Source organism: Cyprinus carpio, chromosome A4 (assembly GCF_018340385.1).
Source record: "Cyprinus carpio isolate SPL01 chromosome A4, ASM1834038v1, whole genome shotgun sequence".
In the NCBI taxonomy this organism is placed as follows: domain Eukaryota; kingdom Metazoa; phylum Chordata; class Actinopteri; order Cypriniformes; family Cyprinidae; genus Cyprinus; species Cyprinus carpio.
The window spans coordinates 2399201-2425890 of NC_056575.1; the positions used below are offsets into that span (position 1 = coordinate 2399201).

At 34.4% G+C, this 26690-nt stretch overlaps 1 protein-coding gene across 1 annotated transcript in view; it reads right to left on the minus strand.

The window, feature by feature from the left end:
- The window catches only part of LOC109071890 (solute carrier organic anion transporter family member 1C1-like), a 30141-nt gene that overhangs the window by 2626 nt on the left and 825 nt on the right, over positions 1-26690 (minus strand). Inside the window, exons 2-13 of the mRNA XM_042736130.1 lie at positions 23941-24092; positions 16435-16576; positions 13570-13707; positions 13378-13406; positions 11058-11106; positions 8553-8801; positions 7241-7405; positions 6643-6838; positions 5139-5304; positions 3346-3515; positions 1452-1516; positions 1210-1327 (exon numbers count right to left, since the gene is read on the minus strand). Of these exons, the coding sequence (XP_042592064.1) occupies positions 1210-1327; positions 1452-1516; positions 3346-3515; positions 5139-5304; positions 6643-6838; positions 7241-7405; positions 8553-8801; positions 11058-11106; positions 13378-13406; positions 13570-13707; positions 16435-16576; positions 23941-24078 (1625 nt within the window). The 5' untranslated portion in view covers positions 24079-24092. The remainder of the gene's footprint in view (positions 1-1209; positions 1328-1451; positions 1517-3345; positions 3516-5138; positions 5305-6642; positions 6839-7240; positions 7406-8552; positions 8802-11057; positions 11107-13377; positions 13407-13569; positions 13708-16434; positions 16577-23940; positions 24093-26690) is intronic.

Consider the following 26690-nt stretch of genomic DNA (forward strand, 5'->3'; position numbering starts at 1 on the left):
GTTTACTTGAGATGCAAATGTAAAATGTCTTCATAAATTGTACACAATTAAGTGAGTTTATGATTAATACAAGAACAAATATCTGTCAGTGGAATATGAAAACTTGCAGTTTCGTTCTTGTTTTAATCATTAACCTACTTCACTTTGATTAATTTCTTATAAGATTTATTATCTTAAGTCACTTTGCTTCTCAAGTAGTCTTAATTTAAGAATCATCAGACATTTGCAATGAAAACTGATAAAAATACTGAGGAAAAAACATCACTTTTTTGCAATGTGATCAGAAGGTACAGTAAAATGTATTTCCATATTCTAGTGATTTGGAGCACATCTATTCAAGCTTCAAGCCATTTCTTTATTTCTTAAAGTGAATTAAAAAGTAATGGAGATCTGTTGGAAGTTGTATTTTGTGCCCCCTAGACATTTACATTTAGAGAACATATTGACATTGTGTTCCCTTCCATTTATTCCTTTCATTTTCTTTAAAAGGGAGTTATTTTTACCTGCAGAAACCCTGATAAACACAAGATCTAATGTACACAAGAATTTCAGTTTGTTACAAGTTACTATAGTAATAACATTAAATTATGCATAGCTGCATGCAGTAACCCTAAACCAAACCATAATGCTAAGCCTACAGTAAGTACTTTAATACAGTTTTACTCTGTACTTAAATGTACAAATACACTTTAAAAAGGACATTGTAAAATAAAGTGTAACTGAATTTCATATTACAGCATTACACTATACAAGATGTTTACATGCAAAAATCTTTCTCAATGAATCCAATCCGATGAATGGATTGTTGCAATCCAATTTGCATATTCATTTACACATGCATTACATGTATTGTGCACAAAAAAGAAAGCTGACATATGTCAAGAGTGTTTTTTAGCAAATATTTAGTAAACATTCAAAGAAGTGAGGTGCAAATAAATGCACATTTGTAAGACGTAAAATGCATGTAAACATACACATCACGTGCAAAGTATTTTTGAATCCAATTGTGAAAATCATTGGATTCAAGCTTATTTTTTCCACTGAACAGAAAAATCAGGTCTACACTGGAGATTTAATTCAAATCGAGCTCCTTTGGATCAGTTGAGGTGATTACATGATGGCTTTTCAATCAGATTACTAATGGATGTAGATGAAGCTACTGCTAAAAAAAAAAAAAACTCAAGCCAAGTGTGGTGATGAGCCGAGTACCTGTAGGCAGTGGTGTTGTAGATTCGACAGGCTCCTCTCCCACCACATTTCTTCTGACCCCATTTCAAACAGGTGGTGTCTATGATGGCTCCGAAGTATATAGGAGCTGGAATTCCAGCTGAGGAAGGCAAAAAAACACCACACCATCCACTACTGCTTCAAACCAAATCATCATTCCCACTGTGACTACAAAATGATTGAGCAGAGACGTCAACCGCACCAAACACCAAAGCGTCTCTCACCTAGAGTGCGTGTCGTCAATGTGTGAAAACCCAAAGCTAAAGACTTCAGCTGAGGTCTGATGCATCTGTTGATGAAACGAGAGAAAGAGTGGCTAGATTACTTCCTTTTAGAATAATATGAAAACATGTTTGACAGATGTACTGCTTACAAGAAATAGGACATACCGCTAGTTTAAGATTCCATGTAGCAAAAATTAAATAATATATATGAAAAAAAGGGAAAAAAAAAACAGAAGCAAATTTATATATAATATATTTTTTTTTATTATAATTAATAATAATAATAATAATAATAGATAATTGAATAAGTTGCATATTGACCATTGATTGAATAATTGCATTAAGTGATGTATTGTGAAAAATTAGGCTATAATGATACTAAGGTTATTTAAATGTGGCAGAAAAAAAAATATAAATAAATAAATAAATAAATATATATAACAATGCTCACTGAACTGTTTCTATTAATAGTCCTATATATATATATATATATATATATATATATATATATATATATAAAATACTTTATGTATTGAATAACATGCAATGATTATCGAATTTATGAAAATATAAATTTATTCTGAAAATAAATAGAAAAATAGGGCTGATTTTGATTTCATATGAAGACATTTGCAAATCATTCATAAAATACTGCAAAAAGTTAGACTATGATATAATGTTATTTTGTATTTTTACATGCCAGCAGGAAAAAAGCAGATATTATTTTAATTTTTTTGATGGAAAAAATAATCTTTAAAATGACATGCATTGATGAATTGAACACAAGACCAGAAACATTTATTATGAAAATGAATAGGTCAAATTTTTTACATATTAACCTAACCTCTTTTATGAAAATACCATGAATTATACCATGAATTGCTAACACTAGACAACCTCACATCAGCAATATGTGGTTTACTTTATCCACTGTATTTGAATAAAGAAATTTAAAAATAACAGGAAATCATTCTGCAAAAAGCTAGACTATGATACTATTGGTCATATGTATTTTTAAACCAGTTTCTTAAACTAAAATCTTTAATGTGTTTCCCAGAAACATTTAAAAATAAATTGCTTTTAATTTCTAACATGTTGAACAAAAGTGAACAGAACGATTTCTGTAGAATCAAGCCAATAGACAATTTCACAACAGCAATATGCAGATGACTTCTTCTAAACTAATCACGTCGTCTTCTCTCAAAAGCTACAGACATGCAGGAATTTTTATTTCACCAAACAAAGCCGGGCCAGCGCTGCTGCTGCTCCTAACCTAATTTAGCCTGAGGGAGGCTGAGCATTCCAGCAGCGTCAGCTGACTGAGCTTTGGGAGAAAGCTGACAGTCCCTGGTGCTAAAGCTTTTCCTTTCAAGACACGTCTGATTACTGAACTTCACAACTGATCATAAACTTGTCTTGACTGATTTTGCATTCAATCGAGCGACAGTTTTGACAGGCCAACAGCCTTTATCTAAGACAAGGAATAATGAGGGGAAAATCACATTAGCGCCGCCGACAAATGCTGTTGGTTTTCATCTGTTATCTGCTTGAACTGAGACAAAAAAAAACCCAAACACATGACTGGATGACCTTTCTGTGCTTTCTTTGTTTTCTATCAGCATGCAAACAAAACATTCACTTTAACAAGACTTCATATATGCAATATTTATATATTACACTATTTATAAGAAGCATTCCATCACTTGCTCCCATTCACTGCAGAGGATCCATTGCTGAGCAAGTGATGCAATGCTACATTTCTCCAAATCTGATGAAGAAACAAACTCATCCTAATCTTGGATGACCTGAGGGTGAGTGAATTTTCCTTAAAGTGAGCTGTAACTCTCTGGACTATCAGTAGTTCCTGATCAATAAATCCAGGTCGGATATTCACCTGATGAGCAGCATGTATCCTGGTGTTCCGCCCAGTGAGATGATAAAGGAAGTGATGACAGACAGAGCCAGGAAGTAGGGGAAGACTCGATGGCAGCTGTCTCTGTAGTTGCATTGGCCCGCACTGGCCGTATGATTTCCGACTGCTACACAACTGCACTGCTCGAACACCTGAAACACACAAACACAGCAGATCAGATGCTACCTAAAGCACACCTCATGCAGCAAAACAACTTTGTGCAGCTATTTTTTTGGCAGTTACAACATTCCTGTAACTTACTAAGTGCAGTCATGTGCAAACCATAATTTTAACAAGGATTTTTCTAGAGCTACAATTGCATTTACTGTCTGATGAAGTATGGGTTATTGGGCTTTTAATCAAAAAATGTCATTAAAATTTTTATTCACGCAGTTTATTCCTTGCTATTTTTAAGCAAAAAAGTTAAATAAAATTGAAAAGCCGACAAATTAAAATTCTTAAATTCTTTAAGAGGCAATGAGTTACTCATCACATGATTTATCAGAAATGACAACATGATGCACAAATCCTATGACTGATGATTCTCTCTTGAATTGTGGTTTTATTCATTCATTTAAAAAAAAATCTAATGAAATAAAATGAATTTTGATGAAGTGTACTGTTCGAGTTATTTATTCACCAATAATATTTATTGTAATTATATTTTTTATTTTTTGCTATTTCTATTGTGGAGTGCACTGCATTGATGAACTTAACAGGTAAATGTAAAAATGTACAATTGTTCTAAATGCAAAAAACAATGAGAAAAGTTATTGGAGTTGTTTATAAACTTTAAAAAAAAATCAAATGAAATCAATTTAGATGAAGTTATTTATTTACCAATTTTATTTATTGTAATATTTTTTATTTTTTACATGTCTATTTCTATTGCAGAGTGCACTGCATTGACTATTTTTAATGTGGCATATGAATATTAATGCATTATTTTTTTCCAGCCTTGATACAATTTCCTATTAATTTTACAGGCAAATGTAACATTTAAAAATGTAAAACTGTTGTAAATGTTAAATGCACAGAAGTGTTATTTTACAAGATATTGTAGTTTTTAATATATATAAAATCACACTGAATTCTGGCTTCAACAGAATCATATAATAAATAATAAAATCAAAGGTAGGTTTTTATAGAGAGAGAGAGAGAAAATAAATGAGATGTTTATATTATAGATGGTTCTATTTATACATATTATATATGTATATATATATATATATATATATAATTTGTCATAAAAAGGTGACAAAAAACTTAACAGCATCTAAAAATATACACTTTCCACATGTTGAACAAATGCACAGTCACAATCTGCTCTTTGGTTGACCTCAATCATCAAAAGTCTGAAATTACACCAAATCTTTGTTTAGCAACAGTCTGAAAGGAAGGTACAAAAGACAGTGCATATAACAGATGCTTGAGATATGAAATGGACACACAGGATGGGAGGGAGGAAACACAGTCTGCAGATTAAAGTCACAGAGTATCGCAGCCGTTTAGAAGGAATAAAACATGATGGTTAGAACCGACCAGGTTTGCGCTCTCAAAGAGAGATGGGGAAGGAACCGTTTCAGAGAAGGTTCGAAAAGCCTTTGAGCTGAAGACAAACAGGTTGTGCACACCCTCCAGAGAGTGCTGGGAAAACCCGAGTTCAAGGCATACGAAACACAACACAATGTCGCTGGCCTTCTTTGAAGGGACCAGGACAACAAACACACGCCATTGTTCCAGAATCACGCTCTCGGTTCAGAGGCCGTGCTTACCGTGTCTATTCCAGAGCCGTGGGACGTCCGGCATCCAGCCAGGCAGGGGGAGAAGTAGGTGAGGCCATTCTCACCGCACACGGGGTCCCAGTTTGTTTCGGGACACTGACAGTCTGCGTTGCAGGACGCTAAAAGAGAACTGTCCACTTTGTACAGACTTTCCATCCTGTTAGTTAGACATAACATGCATACTGTTACTTATCATTTTGCAAATAAAGCACATCGTATAATTCATACATAATTATTATGGTACATTTATGACAAAATCTTGATTACTCTTCTGCATGTTTAAAACTAGGCATAAAAACTTTCATTTATGTGCAATTTTAGTTTTTTCCTCCTTTTTCTATGGTGGAGTGCATTGCAGAGTTATTATAGTTAACTAAAACTGAAATTAAAATCATTACTAAAAATAAAAGCATCTTGTTACTTTAAATAAAAGAAACATTAACGGAAATAAAATAATAAAAAAAAAAATGGCAACACTTTACAATAACGTCTCATTAGTTAATGGATTAACAATGCACAACATTTTTAAATCATTTATGAACCTTTGTTAATGTTAAGTTAATAAAAATGTTCATGTTAGTTCACAGTACATTAACTTAATGATGATAACATTAATAAGATTAATAAATGCAGTAAATGTTTTATTCATTGTTAGTTCATTTTAACTAATGTTAACCAAAAAATTGTTAAGTGTAAACAAAAACTTAAACTCATTTTATTTCTGCTGCTTGCTACTTACATTTCTCATTTTCAACTTGATGTACTAAAATAAACTAAAACTGAAAAAAAAATAAAAACTATATAGAAAGACCTAATAAAAAAAATTAAAGAAACACAATAAAACTATGAAAACTTTAATAAAAAATTAACTAAAAAAACAATTCAAACTATTAATAAAAAATATAATAATATCTCAATGATACTAATATGGTGCACTTTGATTTGATTCACATTGATTGTGCCACTTATTTATTTTTTTCAGATTATCTTTATATAAACATATACATTTACATATATTATAAACATTATTTTTTCTAGCCTTAATATATTTTTATGAACTTCACAGGCAAATGTAAATATACAATTGTTGTAAATGTAAACAAATTATTCATATAAACAAAAGAGATGCATAGCGTTTCCCTCTCCTCTCAATGATTATCCTAATTATTCTGCGATTCAGTTTATTCATGATGATATAGTTGCATTTTATTATTTGCATTTAGCTTTGTTTGCTTGACCCCATTAGGCCGGCTGCATAAAACTGCTTAGACTAGTCTTACAACTAAATCAATTTCACTAAGTAATTATTTTCAAACCGTTTTCATAAAAATGTAGGCTAGACTAATTTGAATCCGTAGAGTACGATCGATTACCCTTTGGTTAACTCTGAGTTGGTCAGACTAGTTTTTAACACAATGGCTGTGTTTATGCATCTGGCCCCAGATTTGAGCTAAAGCACCACTGACCGAAGTCCAAACTGAAAGTCTTGTCTTACCCAGTGTACGATCTGGTGATGCCGGCCACGCTGGCATTCTCACATCCCATGGCGAAGAAGAAAAGCGACAGGAAGTAGCCCAGGAGAGATGTTCCCAGCGCAAACTTGGCTGCTCCCATGATGCTCAGCTTGAACTTCTTCATGATCACTCCCCCCGAGAACATTCCCAAGGCCACGGCTGGGATGTTGATCACTCCTGAAAAAACAGACGGCATCAGGAAAACCTGGATCAAAGGAGCAGTGTCACAGGTTTGAAACAAAGGCAAAGACTCTTCTTGTGGCTGAAAGGTTAAGGGATACAGAATAGGCCTATTTGTTTTCCCTCCGTCTGATTTTCAAACGCTAATGCCGTAAGTCCCTGGTGTCTGCATACGTTGTGTGCTGATATTATTTTTGGATTTCATTCTCTTGCATACGGTGTAATGGGCCATATCACACTGTGATTTAACCGAGCTATAAAAACCTTTAGATTTGATATAAGAACCATAGAATAATATTTAACGCACATTAATAAAATCCAATCAAAACATCAAGCTCTAAGGTCACAGCTGCACCGTGAACTGTAATATATCCGTGCGTTTAGAGGAAGACGACGTACCCATTAAGAAGTTGGCTTTGGACGCTGACTGTCCGTAATGTTGCTCGATGTATTTAGGCTTGTACGTCACCATACCAATCAAAGAGTTGAACTGGATGATGGTGATGCAGAGATACAAGAAGTAGACTGGGTTCCCCAAAAGGGATCTGAGTGTTGGCAAAAAGTCTGGAAAACATGAATACAAAATGTTTAAGAATGATGCAAATAGCTGAATTTTATGTGTCAATCCACAGCATACATGCACCACACCCGAAATGAATGAATGTCAATGCTTTAAATACAAGATGATTGACAAACTTTTCTAAGAACTAGTTTCACTTGAGTTTATTGGATGCATGAAGTGTTCAAGTTCACAATTATGTTCTAGTGATGCATAGATATGGCGAAAATAATTTTAGTCTTGTTTTCTAAATGCCACATTTTTCTTCATTTCCAAAAGTCATTCTATTGTTTTGCCAATTTTAAATCATGCAAGGTTAAGCAAGCAAAAGTTTTGACTGAAAAGGGTGCCAATGCTTTCTTTAACCCTATAAAGCCTGACATATGGAATAATAGTCTGATTTTTTTTAAATGGTTAAACAGAAAAAAAATTGTTTTTGTTGAGTATCATATTTGATCCATCAGGCTTTTATGGCTCGTATAGTCTGATATAGTGAGAATATGGAGGAAAAAACACCTTACTTTTATTCAGAGGCCCAAACTAAGAAAAAAAAAATGCAATCCAATGATGATTGAGAGATGAACAAATAAACATTTCTCAAAAGATGTGAGATATTTTGGAGTCTTGTGAAGACCAAAACAAACGCTTCTGAAAAGATCCTGAAGATCAGATTTGAGACACACTGATTTTTCTACAAAATAATGATGGATAATCAAGTAAAGCTGAGCTGCTTCAGTCCAGAAAGTGTTCATGTGGAAATATTGATAACAATATCAAAGTTGTTCTTACAGTTACTTCATAAAAACCAGTTAAGATTTGACAGCAGAAAGACACGTGAAGCACGAGCTGGACGTTTGTACAATTACACTAAAAGGAATTACTAAAAAGTATAGAAGGCTTGTAGTAGATGACGTACATCCAGTTTTTCAGCAAACTTTTGTTCATTTAGAGGCCTTAGAAATTTGCCTATCAAATACGATACAGAAGGTTTTTCTAGGGTAACAATAAATGCCAAATGGTTTGATATTTTCTTAATTAATGCAATGGCATTCCAACACTATAAATGTGTCATTAATGACCAAATACACTTTCTGTGTAGCCTAGACCAGTGCATCTGATATTTCAGAATGTGAATTTTTCTAGGTGATTTACCTTTGGCCATTTCTAGGAAGTTAGCTGGCTCGTCTGCCTGGTACTTGTGCTCCAGCAGGGGCGAGTCTTTGATGAAGCTGGTCCGCTCTGGAGAATACTTGGCAAGCCGTCTTTCTGGAAGGGGCAAAGACTTGGGCAAGAACCAAAAACGGCACCGCGAGAGAGCAGTGGTGATGAGTCCTGCAATAAGGTATCCCAGCCACCAGGCGCCTACCCAGCGTGCATCTCCCGGGGTGATGCTAATGCTCTCTGTGAGAAGACAGTCACACACAGGCATATGTCAACAGAGAGAACACAGACGCTACGAGGCCCGCTGCAGCTCGTCACATGTTCAGAATATTTGGGCCAGGCAGACAGCCGAGGCAGACGCAGACTGTGATCCACAGACGTCTCGCGCTCTCTCTCAGCTCATCATGTATGCTCAGACAGCCTCCATCTTGTGCCAGTAGATCGAAATGTTCGTAGCATTTCATGTAAACAAGTAATGGAGCAACCAAACACATTTTTTGCCACATTTAATCCCGAAACACAAAACGAGATGTTGAGCAGAATATTCAAACTGCTCTTTTCATACAAAAAGATGGCGATTTGTACTGTCAAGATTGAAAAAGTAGCATCAAAGCGATCTGTATGATTGCTGCACTATAAATCTTTTCCAAGCCATTCTGTAGCTTTATGTGGAAAAATGTTTAAAGATGTCATGACTAGGTTGCAGAATGAAGTTTGACATCTATAGCATCAAACCTAGATTGTTTAATTCAACCCAAGTGTGAATTAGCCTTTCGGAGCTTGGAAGTAAAAATGTATTTACACATTCTTTGTATTTAAAACAACAACAACAACATGATAATAATAGATGTTTATTTTTCAAATATTTTTAATAATATTAGAAAAAGGCTGCATTTTAAACAGATTTTCTGAAAAAAAAAAAAAAATTACTTACAGTAATACAATTTTGGTCAAAAGTTAGGAATAATTAAGATTTTCTGAAAGAAGTCTTTTATACTCTCTCCATTGTTGCTCAGTTATTATTAATTATTATTAGTGCTATTATTAATAATGGTTCCTATTATTACCAATCTGTTCTCAATTTGCGGTTTAATATTTTTGTTGAAATGGTAATACATTTTTATCCAGGAGTCTTTGATGACTAGAAATCAATAGAACAGCATTTATTTGAAACATAAATCTTTGTAACATTGTAAAAGTCTGTACTGTCACTTCTGATTAATTTAATACATCCAAGGTATCACAGTTTCTACAAAAATATGAAGCAGCACAACTATTTTCAACATTAATCAGAAATGTCTCTTGAGCTGCGAATCAGAATATCAGAATGATTTCTGAAGATCATGTGACACTGAAGACTGGAGTAATGATGCTGAAAATTCAGCTTGCATCAAAGAAATAAATTACACTTTACAGTATATTCAAATAGAAAACAGATATTTTAATTTTTAATAATATTTATAATTTTTATAATTTTTGACTGTATTTTTATGTTGTACTTTCTGAGCATGAGAGACTTAAAAACTCCTTCTCAAAAATCGTAATTATGCCGTCTTTAGTATCATTAAATGTATAAACCTCTATAGAAACAATACTCCAGCGAGGATTAATGTACATGATGCAGATGTTGTTGTCTGTGCCGTTTTATTGTCCACTAAATAAAATGAATGCCAAAACATTTGATATTAAGGTATGTGATATAGTTTTTATTGGCTGAATATTTACTATACATTATCTTACAGCTTAACTTTACTGCCAAATGTCTTGACTTCAGGGAGTAACGCTATATTCTCCATGAAGAAATGGCCTGTGTCTCCAACACGCATTATTTCACATACATAAATATTGCCAATGCCAAAAAATGTTCTGGAAGGAATCAGCTTTGCATACCATGATGGACTGATCACTGATTTCTGTATCTTCTAACTACGCACACGTTTCTAATATTAATGTCATGCATTTTAAGAATATTGCATGTTTCAGCTTATGCCCCGTTTAACCTCCCAGTCTCATTTCACAGGCAAAATAGCTGTTGGATAAATCGCAGCTTAACATTTATGACCCTTTACATCATCCCCAGTCAAATAAAGAGTGCGTTCGGATGCCAGAATCGCACTCAGATCCAACATAAACAGCCTCCGTGGCTTTCAAACAAGAAACAACAAAGTTTCTTATTTCTTCCTGCTTTTGTTTGAAACACAAACAAAATAAGACTAATATGAATAAACTGGATTTCCTCCAGATGTGAGGAGCGAATCCTCGATTTCACAATGAGTTATTTTCCTTTTAGGAGTTTTTGATTCACTAGTCTAGTCAAGATGAGCCAAAAACCCATGAAAACATACAGAACAGAAATATTTTCTATTGTTTTCTGCTCTTTACATTCAAGAAAACTTTGACTTGTACATTTCCAGAGACGTACGGCATCCAGATGCAACTGAACTCAATGACTGCTTTAGGAAAGAGTGAATCATACAACAGCACCGTTTCACTTACCCATGTTGACAAACCCAATGTCCACGTATATCTTGGCACAGAAATTGAACTCAATGAATCAACACATTACATATATAGCAAAATAAAATGAGACTGGGACAAACAGAGAGCGATGACAGATTACTGCACAGCCATGCATCTTAAAAAAAGGCCTAATATTAGTTAATTTGATGATGCTGAATTAAAAATTGTCAATAAATAAGATTGAAGATTTTTTCTAATTATATAAATGTATCAGCTTTAGTGCACTTGTGGAAATAACAAAAGCAGTCAAATGTCAAAAGTTTTGAGTGGAGTGGAAAAATATGTTCAAATACTTCATTTAATGTCAATGAACTTTTCAAACTAAGCTTCTTTTTTTTTTTTTCACAAAATCTGGCATTTTCCTTCACTATATGGATGTAGTAAAACACCCACTTCATCAGCGTCTTGTTCGCATTTTCTTGCGTCACTAATTCTAACCTTGAAATCAAGATTAGGCATAAAATTATGTCCTACATATGAAAATCATCTGAGAATTAAACAAGAGAGTGGTAATCTGGCTCCAGATGAAGACTGGAATCATGTCTGCTGTGGCGAAGTTTTTCTGGTAATTAAAGGATAATTCAAGACTTCCTCACCTTACAAATGGTTGTAAAAAGGAAAAATACAACAAAGCGCGCATATATTTTTGTGTGAAAGCGTGTTGCGTGCTCGAGGCATAACAGGCAGTATTTTGGAAATCAATAGAGAAGCAATCTGAAGTAATAAGTATTTGGATTTCATGCTTTAGCAAGACTATATTAAAACCATATGGGGACCGTTCACAGCACCAGCGGAGATGTTAGTCCCCCATCAGGCTTTAAAACTAGTTTAAGATCTAACACAAACGCATTAGGTGGTTCTGTGTACCCTAAGCTTCGGCACTGAAGGAAAGCGCTGGGACCTGCGGCCCAGAGCAGCTAGACCTCACTGGACATGGAGAGAGAGGTCACTGGTTGGAGTTCCACTGACTGATCAGATCGATGTTTTCAAACTTGTAGCTGCATAAAAGCATCAGCAGAAATCAGAAACCATGTCACATGACAACAAAAAGTGATACAGATTGATGCAAAACAGACATATTTGAATCTGAATACAGTTTTTTATTTTGTCAACAATAATGAAGGAAGCGAGAAAGATGCATAATAAAAATAATAAAAAGTTAATAAAATAGAAAATCTTTTTTTATTTTAGTAAACAATAATGAGGACAGAAAAAAAACATCATAATGACAATTAACTAATAAAACAATTAAGTTAATAAAAATATGTATTTTTTATTTTTCTGCGAGAATAATGAAGACAGAAAAGGTGCATCCATAATGAAATGTGAATTACAAAATAAGCGACAATGCAAATACAAATTGTTTTTATAATTATCAACAATAATGAGAATAATTTTATATATATATATATATATATATATATATATATATATATATATATATATATATATATATATATATATATATATATATATATTTAATCAACAGTGAGGACAGAAAAGATTCATCAAAATGATAATTATAATAAAAAGAGTTAATATATATTTTTTATTTTGTCAATATAAAGATGAACAAGATGCATGATAATGATAATTAAACAATAAAAGTTAAAAAGAAATTTGTTTTTACTTTGTCAATAATCAAAAATAGAAAGGATCGTCATAATGATAATTAAATAATTAAAAAGAGGTTATAATATAAATACAAAATCTAAAATAATAATAAAGTAATACCAGTTAACAATAATATGACAAAGAAAAAATTATCCAATCCATAGTATTATTTTAGGTATTACGCCAACTCAAAGAGACAAAGCTGAATGCTTATAAACTAAACTAATTACATTAAAGATGAAGCTGTATAGCTACAATCTATATATGCACAGACCGTGAATAAAAATGCACAGAGTGAACCTCAAATCAATCACCCTCTAGTCAGACTGAACAGATTCACATTGTGAACATGCTTCCAGTACTTTCATAAAAAATGGGATGTAATATAGAGTGCATCATTTCTCATAAATAATGTGCTTCAAAAACATGGCCTAGATACTAAAACATTAACATTAAAATCAGCATGTCAAATCCATCCGCGGAAGGGATTCACTTTCGAGTCACTTTATATACATCAAAAGCTAGGCTCGCATATACTAAAACTATGAAACCTGGCACACTTTCCAAGTTTGGTGCATGTCGGTGTACAAAGGATGAAGTCAAATTTGAATAGGCAGACCGAGGTCATGCAAAATTCTGTTTGATTCTGTATATCAACTAAAAATGTTTCTCCTTGATGCACTTGGCTGGCTTCTGATGGAGAAAACACATCTGATAAAGCGGCACACAGAGTCTGAAACACAAACACATACTAAATACAACTTCGATGGCATTCAGGTGGGCAGGGGATAAACTGGATGCATGCGACCCTTTAAAACAGCTCACCTTGCTGACATCACACACATTTTAACTCCGGATGAAACATATGGCTTACCGTCAATTATAAAATGAGGCCAGAGGCAATTCAGAAAAGTCCCAAGTGACATCAACAGGCAGCCGATGGCGATGATCTTCAGACGGTGAAGTTTGGCACCAAAGTAACTCCCACGAAGGCCGATCACTAACAAGTTACCTAGAAGAGAAAGAGAAGAATGGGCAAAACTGTTCAGACAAACATTTTTATGATGTGGAAGTTGTGATTGAGATGAATAGGCTAATAAATTTAAATTAGAAATCCAAACAATAATGCCTGTAGACTAAAGTAAAGCAACTAATCTTAAAAGGTGACCCGTTCACCCAAAAATTAAAATTTGCTGAAATGTATACTGCCCCTCCAGGCCATCAAGATGTAGATGATTTTTGTTTCTTCATCAGAACAGATTAAGAGAAATGTAGCATTGCATCACTTGCTCACTGTGGATGCTCTGCAAGTGAATCCGGTGCCGTCAGAATGAGGAGTCCAAACAGCTGATAAAACATTACAATAATCCACCAAGTAATCCACAGCACTCCAGTCCATCAGTTAATGTCTGGAGTGAGGCGAAAGCTAAGTGTTTGTAAAAAAAACAAAATCCATTGATGCTTTCAGCGTCAAACCAGTGCTTCCTCCATGTATTTGGCTTTTTTGCAGTGAAAAAGACATCTGGTCTGAATCAGGAGGAAAGAAACCTGCATAGATCAAGCACCGTTTCAAGCCAAAACAATTCTAAACAAATATGTTGCTGGATTTTTGATCGCGAGGAGGACAACAGAGGAGGTGGACTTTGTCACTGGAGGAAGTGTTATTATGAATTATGGACTTGTGTTTGTCCAGAAGGAGTGGTTTGATGTTAAAAAAAGCTTGATGGATTTTTTTTTTTTTAAGCACAGCTATTCTCTACTCAAGACGGTAGCTGGTGGACTGAAGTGGTGTGGGATTATTGTGATGTTTTTTTATCAGCTGTTTGGACTCTCATTCTGGCTGAGCACCCATTCACTGCAGGATCCATTGCTGAGAAAAGTGATGCAATGCTACATTTCTACCTAAACCTGATGAAGAAACAAAACTCATCTAGTGAATCATCAAGTAAATTCTCTCAGCAAATTTTGCCTCATTTTTGCATGAACTATCCTTTATAATAGTAAACAAGTGTAAAAATAAAAAGCAATTCTGAATTCATCTTATTTCTACTACTGTCCATCGAGCAATAAAACCCCATAATGATAACCCCATGAGAGTGCGTAGCCGCTCCACAAACTCTCTGAACATGGCGGCTTCCCAACTGGTTTCTACATGATTGAACTCTCTGTCTGCGAGGAACATTTGTCGGCTGATTTGTTTGGTTTCTGAGCTCCATATTTTACGGCTCCATGAGCGGAGGTCTTTGTGAGAGACGATTATAGCACAGCTCTGTACCCAGTGTGGCTTTCAGGAAATTTCATGGCTTTAGTGGGAACAGGAATTCTCAGACGTTTACACCGCGGCTTAAGTTTGAAAGGAGGTCAGCCTAACCAAAAAGAAACAACTCACCCAAACATTTATAAAACACACAATAACACACAGCAGCCTTTGTTCGGCGGGTTTTCCGGGCACTTGTTGATAACGGGGACGTAAGACAGCGAGACAGTGATGCTAACTCCGACACATGATCTCTGCGAGGCTGCACGCTTGCTTCCCATTGCCATGGCTAACGCTCCTATGGAAACACTGGTTGCTAGGGCCACGCCGCGGCTGGCTGCAGCAGTGTGAGCAGGGTTTAGCCTCGCTTCAATTACTCAAGATTATGATTTTACATGCACAAAGATGAATAAAGAGCGGACTCTCTTTTGGAAGCTCATCGAACAAAACTTTGATTACAACAATCTTTTAATGGTGGTTCTGTGGCATACTTTTTTATTTTAGTACTGGCATCCCTGCACACCTGCAAAGGTCAAATATTAAGTGATTAAGATTTTGGGATAATCATTATAAATTAATAATAATATAATATGTTAATAATAATAATAATAATAATTATGATAAAATAATACATTATATCAAATCTTTTATTTTGTAATATTATTCTATTTCTTATATAATATCAGATCAATCATAATATTTATATTTTATTTTTTGTAAATACAATATTTACACAATATTAATATTTGAAAGTGTATTCCACAAGAATGCATTAAACAGATTAATATTTTAATTTTATTTTGTAAATATTATATTTATTTATTATATAAATATAAGATCAATAGATCAATATTTATATTTTATTTTTTGTAAATACAATATTTACACTATATTAATATTTGAAAGTGTATTCCGCAAGAATGCATTAAACAGATTAATATTTTAATTTATGTGTTTAATATTTATTTTTAGAAATATTATTTATATTTGTTATATAAATATTTGTACTTTTATTCAGCAAGGATGCATTAAATTGGTCAAAGTGACAGTAAAGATATTTATAATTTATAAAGATTTCTATTTCAATTAAATGCTGTTCTATTGAACTTTCTATTCAACAAAGAATGCAAACAAACGATGCAAACAAGTATCATGGTAATAACATTTTCTTTGGGACACTGCTATTTAGCAAAGTAAAGCATTTTATTGCGATGTAATGATTTATGCATGTGGAAACTTAAAAATGCAATTTGCATTTGTGAAGATGAGAGCTCTTCACACTGTCCGATCTGTCGACGATTGCACTGCAGATGAGTGTAAATTGCAGCACACATGGTGCATCTCTGTATTATTTTGCACCGGTGCAAGGAGTGCCGCAGATGCTGAGAAAGGCTTGACAAGAACCTTGGCAACTGGTTGGCGGAGGAGGCGGGATCGAAACGTAGAGAAAGGTCTGCTGACGCATGAAGATCCGGTTCTTACCTATTTCAAAGCTGCCATCAATGACACCTATTAAGTAACTGGGGATGTCGAAGCGTCTTTCCAGCTGAGTTATTGTGCTTTTCATATAGCTCCCGGATAATGCCTTGGCGAAGTAGGCAAAGGACAAGGCCACAAGGAACATCTGTAATGAGACACAGAAAGAGAGAGGTTTCATACACCAGCGCTTCGTCAGATGCTGCATGCACAACTCGCACACTCCCTCATTAACCTATTTTTGGACATGGAAGCAACTCTTCATTAATATGCATTTAAAATCGTATGGGATAAGAGAACCGGAGTAGAGATGGAGAGATCGAGGGGGGGGTGCATTTTTCAAACTGCATTGCATTATGGGTAGTGGGGACAAAAAGCGGATTAGGGGAGCTTATGTCACGCTCTTGAGCGATGCTACTGCACTCAACAACAGTGACTTAAGCCTCCATATGAGCAAAACAATGGTAAAAATGAGTCATTGCTTTTGATGATGAAACACTGACACTTTTATCGTCTGTTGCTGGGGTTTCTCGGCCAAAATCATCAGCATTCGCTGAGGTTTCGCCTCGGCACAGCAATGCATCTTCACTCTTATGGGGTTTCGCGCACATTTGCTGCATCCAAATTAATAATCAACAGAAAGGTGGACAACATAAGGGTGAAGAAGCAAAGAGAGAAGAGGCAAAAAAAAGACGAAGCCAGAAGAGACGAGACGAAGCCTTTGATGATCAAATCATCAGCTATACAGTCGTCTTTTAACCCACACTTGAATTTTCCATGTACAAAGATGGAAAAAAGAGCTGAATCACTTTTTTTTTGTAGTTGGCATTAGGCTTTTAATTTTTAATTTTTTTATTTTTTATTATTGTTTTTTTTATAAACAATTTTTTTTATTAAATTTAAATTTTTTGAATCCCTAAACTTGATAAACTTTATATATATATATTCTACTATAAAAATATTATAAAAATAATTGTATTTATTTAATATTATAATGATAATATTATAATGCTAATTTTAAAAGTTAAGGGATGCAAAAATTATATATAAAAATATTGATATATTATTATCAGTGTTGAAAACAGTTGTGCTGCTAAATAATTTGCAGAATTTTTTTTCAGGATTCTTCGATATATAGAAAGTTCAAAAGAACAGTATTTATTTGAAACAGAACCTTTTGTAACATTATTTATGTTTTTACTGTAACTTTGAAAAATTTAATACATATGTTGAAAAAAGCATTAAAGGGGTCATATGGTGTTGCTAAAAAGAACATTATTTTGTATATTTGGTGTAATGCAATGTGTTCATGTGGTTTAAGGTTAAAAAAACAATATTTTTCACATATTGTACATTATAGTTTCTCCTCTATGCCTTTCTGAAACGCGTTGTTTTTTACAAAGCTCATCGTTCTGAAAAGTGAGCTGTGCTGTGATTGGCCAAATGTTTCAAGCGTCTGATGGAAATGTTATGCCCCTCAACATATACTGCTATGGCGTGTCCCGGTCAGAACACCGGCATGACAGGACAAAAACAATAAAATCCATTACAAACGAGGCAGTTGTTGAATCCAGTGGGGACATAATTACTGATTATAATGAGTTATACTGTCTTTTGCATATCGCGCCACGTAAACATAAAACCATGTCTGCATTTGTAATCGGAGAAACGACAAACAACAAGTACTACTCTACACTGCTCAAAATTCACGTTTGAATCATCAGTGGCAAATCCTTTACATATGTAAACCTATTTACATACCGTGAGTCAGAAGCGCCAGGCTGTCCTTGCAAAGATTGAGGAATGGCCAGTGGCTTGAGTGAGCGGCAGCTAGCGGCTATAACGAGGAACGGTCGGCGGATTCGAAGGAGCAGCCGGGGGTTGCAGCAACCACGTGACAACCCCTGGCTGGACTCCGCTTCGTCCATGGTGAAAGCCGATCCGGCGATCCACAGCGCGTAGTTGATGTATTTCCTCAGTGACCAGCATGGATCAGCTCCAGGCATGACGAAGCGGATATCATCCTCTTTTGGAAGGCCAGACAAAGTTATTTCACTTTCACAATGAAACGCACAGCTTCTCCATGAAATGGCGCCGGCGGCAACAGCGAGAATAAAAGGTACTTCTTTTTTCTTTGCTTGAACATTTGGGCGGCATTATGCAAATCTTCCCACATAGTGACGTAGAGATGTGGGGGGTGTGTTAGAACGAGCTGTTTCAGGGGGGTGTGGACAAGTCTTAACTTTTATAAAGAATATCTCTTTGGATTTGAGACTTTAGTCTTTGCGACTTTACAGATCTTCTTTATTCACCAAGAGCTTGTAACACTCCAAAGAGAAAGGAAAAATTGAAATTGCATCATATGACCCCTTTAATTTCTACTAAAGTGTGCAAACTTCACAAACATTTGAATGGTAATATATCATGGTTTCTGAAGCATTAAGAGGCACAACTGTTTTCAACATTGATGATATTTTATTATAATATTATATTATATTATTTATTTATTATAATATAATATAATATAATATAATATAATATAATGTTCCTTGAGCAGCAAATCAGCATATTAGAATGATTTCTGAAGGATCATGTGATACTGAAGACTGGAGTAATGATAAATTATGTTTTAAAATCTATTCAAACAGAAAATAGTTACTTGAAATTGTAATAATATTTCACAATTTTACTGTATTTTTGATCAAATAAATGCACTCTTTGTGAGCATCATAATGTTTCCAAACTTTTGACAAGTATGTAGATGGGTAATATGAGCACAGACCCCTCAACCAAAAGTTTAAAAGGATCTGTGCATATGCACAAGCATCTGTCACTGACTTCAAATCATCATAAATTTACTGTCCCTCATCTTCTTGGATCACAACTTAGATCACATTACACGTGGGCGCAGAAATCTGACCAGCAGCCAACAGCAACATGTGCTCGCCGTGGCCTCTGGGCTAATTTTCAACTTTTACAACAGTTCAGAAATTTCCTCACTCAAGAGCACATAGGTCCCTTCACGCACACATGGATTTCCTAAGCATGTCATGCACTGATGTCTGCAGGTTACGCTCAATAGCTCTGGCACAGCATAGAACCCAATGCCTTTGTACATTGACAATAACATATTATAGAAGAAAAATTATACTTTAGCATTTCCTCACTTTTTGACCTTTGACATTTTACATAATGTAACAGATTGTCATTAAAAATATTTATATACATATCAGGGTTATTATCGTTAACTAAAACCATAATTTTTCAATAAAACAATCATTAACTGAAATAAAAAAAAATAAAAAATATTAAAAATAAAAACCTTAAATGTATATTATTTCAGCTTTTTGCCAAGGCAACATTTCTTATTTTAATTTAAATAAAGTTTAAATAATTATAAAATAACAAACTAAATAAACTAAAACTAAAAACCAGAACTTACAGACAACAAATAAATAAATAATTACCATAAATTAATTAAAATACAAATAAAATTAAAATAACACCTACTAAATTAAAAAAAATACAATTAAATAAAAATTCAATTACATTGTCATTTTAATTTAGTTTAAATTTACTACAATAACTAAATAAACTAAAAAAACAAAACTTAATAAAAACTACATAAACATTTAAAAAAATAATAAAAATGACAAAAACAAGAAAATTACTAAAACTTTAAAGAAAATTAAAATGAAAATATAAAAATAAAATCTAATTCAAAATAATGAAAAAAAATAATAATAGTAGATCAATGGCACTAAATTTTTATTTACAAACAACAATTTAGAGCCACTGAAATATTTTATATGGAAAAAAAGCAAATAAATGTATATTTTTATAGTTTAAACTCATTTGCATGACTTTTTCTGGATATCTTGATATTTCCCATTTTTTTCACGGCTGTGACGACTTCCAGATCCACATAAAACTCTTTAGTACAGGCAATACCATAATTCACAAATATCTGGTGTTGGTAAGGATCATAAATGAACTGCAACTAAATTAACTGATCCCCGAACCTTTGAATGTTGTCCAAGTTGTTCTTAATTATTTTTTTTTTACTGGATGTGACAATTTCTAATTTTTGTGTTATTGGGAGAAAAGCTTGTAGAGCTAGAACACCACTGGAAACGCTAATCAGCTTTACCATAAGAGTCTCTATGAGTGCAATTACAATACCTTCATTCATCAGATTAGCCTGTGCTCCTGAAGCATGCAGATCATTTCTAAGATCAGACCTCAGGCTAAAGCCAAGAATTTGGAAATCAGAATAGGCCTCTGTCAAGGTTTATCGGAGGATTATGATCAGGACACATCTTAGGTGTAATTTACCGCACCTCTGCATGGTCTCTTTTCTTAGAAACTGCCTTTTCATTGTGCTCACGTCTTTCGTTAGTTGTGCGAAATAATCTCATTCTAAGCAGCTTTTACACTGTTGTCTTATGCAAATTTAATCCCAAACAAAAACAAGCTCTAAATTCAGATCTCATCTGCATGTGCCCAATCTCAATGTGCAGAAAAAAACTAACAAAAAAACATTTTATGTCACTAATTAAGTGCTGAATGTTTCTTAGTCTGTCATATGGTTTGTCTGAGAACTCAACAAGAGCTCTTTCTGGATGCAGAAACACATTAAAACCCAGAGGGTCGGAGGCCTGATGCCCGAAACATGTCAGCTGATAACGTCTTCTGCTATTGCTATTATGAGCTTTAAAAAGGAATTTAACCCCTTGATGGCCTAGAGAGCAACAGTCAGAAGGCACTTTTGGATTTCTGCCATGTAGGACAATCTCGTCATATCTCTTTGCTATAGTTTGATGCATAAAATAAATTTTTTTGGTCCCGAATAGCATTTGTGTGTGCAATCATCAGCACAACCAACATATCATCATAACAAGAAAATGTCCAGCAATCATCACACTCAAAACAAAAATGCCAATAAAACTGTGGTCGTGAATGAGTGTATGCAATGAATGCAACACTGTACTTCCATCTGCTATCAACTAGCATTAGCAAACAGCAAAGAAAGTTGTTCCAGAAGTGGAACAAGTGATATTTTCATTATATATATATATAAATAAAAGACCATAAAAAGAAGTAGCCATAAAAGTAGCCATTGACTTGCAATGTATGACTCAACAAGGACCACGGTTTCAGCTAAAAATCACCTTTACTGTTCCACTGAGGAAAAATCTTGAATGGCCTGAGGGTGAGTAAATTATCAGCAAACTTAAATTTTGAACTATCCCTTTAAAGGGGTCATGAATTGAGAAATCAACTTTTACTTTAGCTTTTGATATACAAGAGATCATTGTACTTAAAGAATTTCCTGTAAGTTTCAGAACTGAAAACATGCTTGTTAATAAACTAAAAGCTTTTATTGACACCAATGAGAGACAGATCCTTGAAATTGTGCCTATAGGTTAAACTCCGCCTCCACAGATGAATATCAACACCTAATTCTGTAGCCCCGCCCACTGATTTGTACATGACAGTAGGGAAATAACCTAAGTGGTGCTAAACCCGATCGAGCAACCAAGCAATAAACATGCCGCTGAAGATCGCAAAATATTGTGCAGTGCCTGGTTGTGGAAGAACACAGTCGCTGCATAACCTTTCTTCGGATTCAAATATTAGGAATGTGTGGTTGAACTTTATTTTTAATGAAGTTTCAGCTTGTGTGAGTAAAACGTGTTTATTCGCTACATTTCACCGCGGATTCCTTTGTAAACAAGACACAGGTTGACGCTGGATTTGCAGAGAGACTGAGATTAAAAAGCAATGCTGTGCGTCTATATGAAGAGTTCAGATGCAAAACCCTCTAAAAGCCATTTGAAAATTTCTTTTAAAATTAGCATTTTGATTCGGCTGCTGTGTTTTTGTTCAGTAAATTCACTTTAATGTCATTGAATAGTTTCTTCTCATTGCCATTAAAGTGAAATAACTTAACATAAACACAGGAGCTTGATAAAAATGCTAATTTCAGAAGAACATTTCAGATGGCTTTTAGAGGGTTTTGCATCTGAACTCTTCATATTGGATCCGACAGGAATAGCACAGCACACTTATGAGAGTAAAAAATATTTGCAATGTGTGTCACTATTGCTTTGTTAGAGATCACTCAAAATGTCCTGATTATGTGTACGTGTCTAACCAAAGTCACAGAAGGCTCCAACCATGAAAGACGTACAGTAGCTTGTCAAACAGACACACAGAAAGTTAGTTTAATATGCAAAACTGTTATTTAATCATAGCAGTGGGAGTTTACTTCCAAGTTTTCAGTGTGGCACGCCCCCAAAAACCGAGCTTTTCTTGAGCCGGTCTCAAAACCAGGGTAGAAAATAGCCTATTACTTATTGATTTTGATGTTTTTGAATGTAAAAACTGTATGAACTTCATAAGTGGACCTCGGACAACAGTATAAAATAATAAAAAAGCCAGTTCATGACCACTTCAAGTTACTAGAGGCTTTTAAAAGGTAGTATGTATATATGTATTCTCTGATATATATATATATATGTATATATATATATATATAAATCACTAAATACCCACATAGCAATTAACTTGTTTGCCACAATTGAGAAAAAAATCTGCTAGTGTGTGATTAGAACTGTTTTAAAATTAAGCTTAAGTAAACCTTAGAATGGATCTTCTGTGGCCGTGCTCATGTGTTTATGACAAAGGAACTTTAGAGCATGACTCTCTTATTATTTACACCGTTAGCCATAATCATCTCATCAGAAGCGCTGGCCTGGGGCATGAATTTCCTCTAACAGTTGGGGGGGACAATAAACATAAAATTCCTCAAGAGCAATTTCTGAAGTGCAAAACTTACCCAATCGTGTTTCAAGGGGGGGGTTCCTCTGTAAAAAAAAAAACGTGTTCCTGGGGGTAAAATACACATTTTTCAGCAGGGTTCCTCTGATGAAATTTGCATTCATATCACATTATTAGGATTGCTTCAACCCGTAGCAACAGTGTTAAAGTAGCCCATTTCTGCGGGAAAACCACGGACTCAGCAACTGAGATGATGTAAAAGAGGAAAGCAGGCATTTGGACCAAAGCACTGTGAGGCTAGTGAGGGGGAGACTCAAACTTAAAACACATTTTTGCCCCGTTTGCATTGTTTTACTACTTACAAAGTTATTTAAAGTATAAAACATTGTTTAATCATATTTTTAGAGGGGACAACCCTCAGTTGGGGGGGGGGGGGGGGGGGGGGGGGTCCTGTCTCCCCCAATCCCCCCCGGGATCTGCCTATGGTGCTGGCTCAAAACCCCCTCTGTTCCCAGTGCTCAGCACTTCAGAAGATGATCCCACCACAAACTGAAGCTAAATCTTGTTTGGACCCAATAACGTCACAGCGCCAGAGGCCTTCAAAGCATGTTACGTGGAAATGAATGGACTTGCGAGCTCGCAGACATACCAGCGCTTCTCCTTCAGGCATCAACACAATGTGATAATTGAGAATAAATCTCCTATAGGTGTTAAAGTCAGAAGATTTACCTTGAGGCTTGAGCAACAGGTCCGAGCCGAGCTGGGGCCGTTCTCCGGTGACCGTCTCTCCTTATTCGGCGGGTCCATTTTCCACAAAAAGATCTCGTTTTCTTTGGCCGATGTCTCTCTAATGCAGTTTCTTGGCATTTATGCATGCACCCCTGAAAGAGAGACAGTTCGCATATGTGTGTGATCCATTTCTCCTTCCATAAAACTGCTTTTAGCAAAAATATATTGTTGTTCTTGTTACAGGTTTAAATAGAATTTGAGGAATCTGTACAAATTTGGCACACAGAGTGAAACAAAAGTTCTGCATTGTGTTCGTGCAATGCAATTCTTGTTCTTATAGACTGATTGAAGTGACAACTCTAAGAATAGCAGCGGAAAGATCAGCTCCCAGGAGAAACGTGCAACTTTCTGCGGAGAGCATTTTCTCCTATATCATCCTGGTATGCGTTTCAAAGCAAAATGCATGTTTGAATTGAGGAAATCTTGGGAAAATATTACAATTTTGTTGCATTTGGAATAATTGATATGATGAAATCTAATGAAGTACTGTGCAAACTTTTCTTTGAATCTAAACAAACGCATGCTTTATATATGCTCATCTAATCTAATACCACATGCATTTATTCTGTACTCATGTACCTTATACGTCGCTTTGGGAATTTTAATCTCAACAACAACTTTCAGATTAAAGAGCAATTGCAAACGAAACCAATGAACTTGTGCAACACATGTCTATTCATGTCAGTTCTGTAGGATTTAAACTCAGGGTTAGTTTCTGCCAATACTTCTTATTTTACAAGGTGTAAAATTAAAAATGAATCAACTTTTCCCCTAACAACACTAATTCTTAAATATTGTTGGGGAGATTCATATATCACTCATATAACTGTCATGCATTGTTAGCTTAGTATCACTTTTTATGATTTTTTTTTTTACATATTTTCAATTGGTTTATATATTTATGCTTTTTAATTTTAGTTAAGTTTTAGTAATTTTGGAGGTTTTTATTAAAATATATCTATATACATTTTTATAGATTTATGGTTATTTTAGTAGCATTTTAGTAAAGTATATGAAAATGAGAAATTGAGAAAATAATTTTAAGTATTACACTTTGTTTATTTGTAGTTCTTTGTGGGTTTTAGTTTTACTTAACTATAATAAGCCTGCTGACATAAAATATGAAAGATTTATTGGTTACAAAGCATGAGTGTGAATTTGTGGTGGAATAACACAAGTTGAATAAAACATTCGGGTTGTTTAGACAAAGTTATGACCAAACTATCAACTACAGCCCTAACTAAAGTTGCAACTTGCGTTATTGTTTCTTGGTAGGAAAAACACCTATCCAACCACTTTTTTTTTCTGTTTTGAAATCACAACTTCAGGTCCTTGATAACTCACATATACAAGAACCTCATATAAGCAACTTCTATAAGAGTCTCCAAGGTCTCCTGAACCTTATGGGCTTGTAATTTAGCTCTTCAATCTCTGATTGCATATTCTGATTGAACTTGATAAGTCCTTGAGTGCAGCCAGTGCAGTAAATGAAACATCAACTGAACTATAAATTTCAGAGGCTGCTTTAAATTCATGAATCATTGGACATATAAACCATGCAACTTACAAATATCGCAGCCTTCTTCACAAGCCGAGATGTTTACATTAGTCATTTAGCTAATGCTTTTTCTACTTTTCTGAGTCACTACACTTATTATCACAGGGACAGGCCCTCTAGAGTAACCTGAGGTTATCTGTCTTACACAAGGACACGATGCTTCATGAACCGGCTCTTTGTAGAAACAGACAGATAATTGGTTTGACTGATTTTAAACAATATTTGCTCTTTTCTACTTAATTAGGTCTGTATTATCATGTCTAAATGCCACTGTTTAGTGTGTTTCTAAAGAACTGCACTCAACAACACCACTACGCCAGAGTTCATTCATATTCAGAAATCATAGCATTTATACAGAATTTAATATTAATGATTACATGAGTTGTATTATGATTATTTAGTTATGTCAAAACGCAGAACTAAAACATTTAATCATTAATAAATAAAATTATCAATAAACAAATTGGCTTTGAACTTAAAACCTTTACACTGTAAAAATTATTCTTTGAAGTTGAAATACAACTTAAGGTCACTAGAGTACATTTTACAAGAAATTACTACACACACACACACACACAAATTCACTCAGAATTTGCTACATTTTTACAAACAATCACAAAGAAACAGCAAGTAACACTGAATCAAACATTACATTTTGAAGCAGAACAACTAAAATAGTATTTTCTTGTAAAACATACTCAAATAATCTTTAAAAAGTAATTTTTTGCAGTGTATTTTAGTCTTTCTACTTCCAAATTTCACGCTTAATTCAATGTGTTACCCTTTTTTGGTAATTATTCATAAAATTTAATAGCAATTTCTGAATGCAAACAGTTTCAAAACCATATTTTTAATAGTGTACCAGCCAGATTTTTAACCATTGCACCACATTGCGGAAATTTCTACAATTAATGCATTGCATTTATCTCGAAACCACGAGCTCACGTATGCATCAAACGCATGAAGGTAAACAGTCTGTAGTCTGGTGAATTGATGTGGATGAGTGGTCATGACAACCAGTGCGCAAGTGCTTCTAATTAACCAGCAGCTGATATGAATCCACACCGAACCCACGAGTGACCAGAGAGGAAGAAAAAAAAAAAAACACCTCACATACTGTTGAATGTATAAA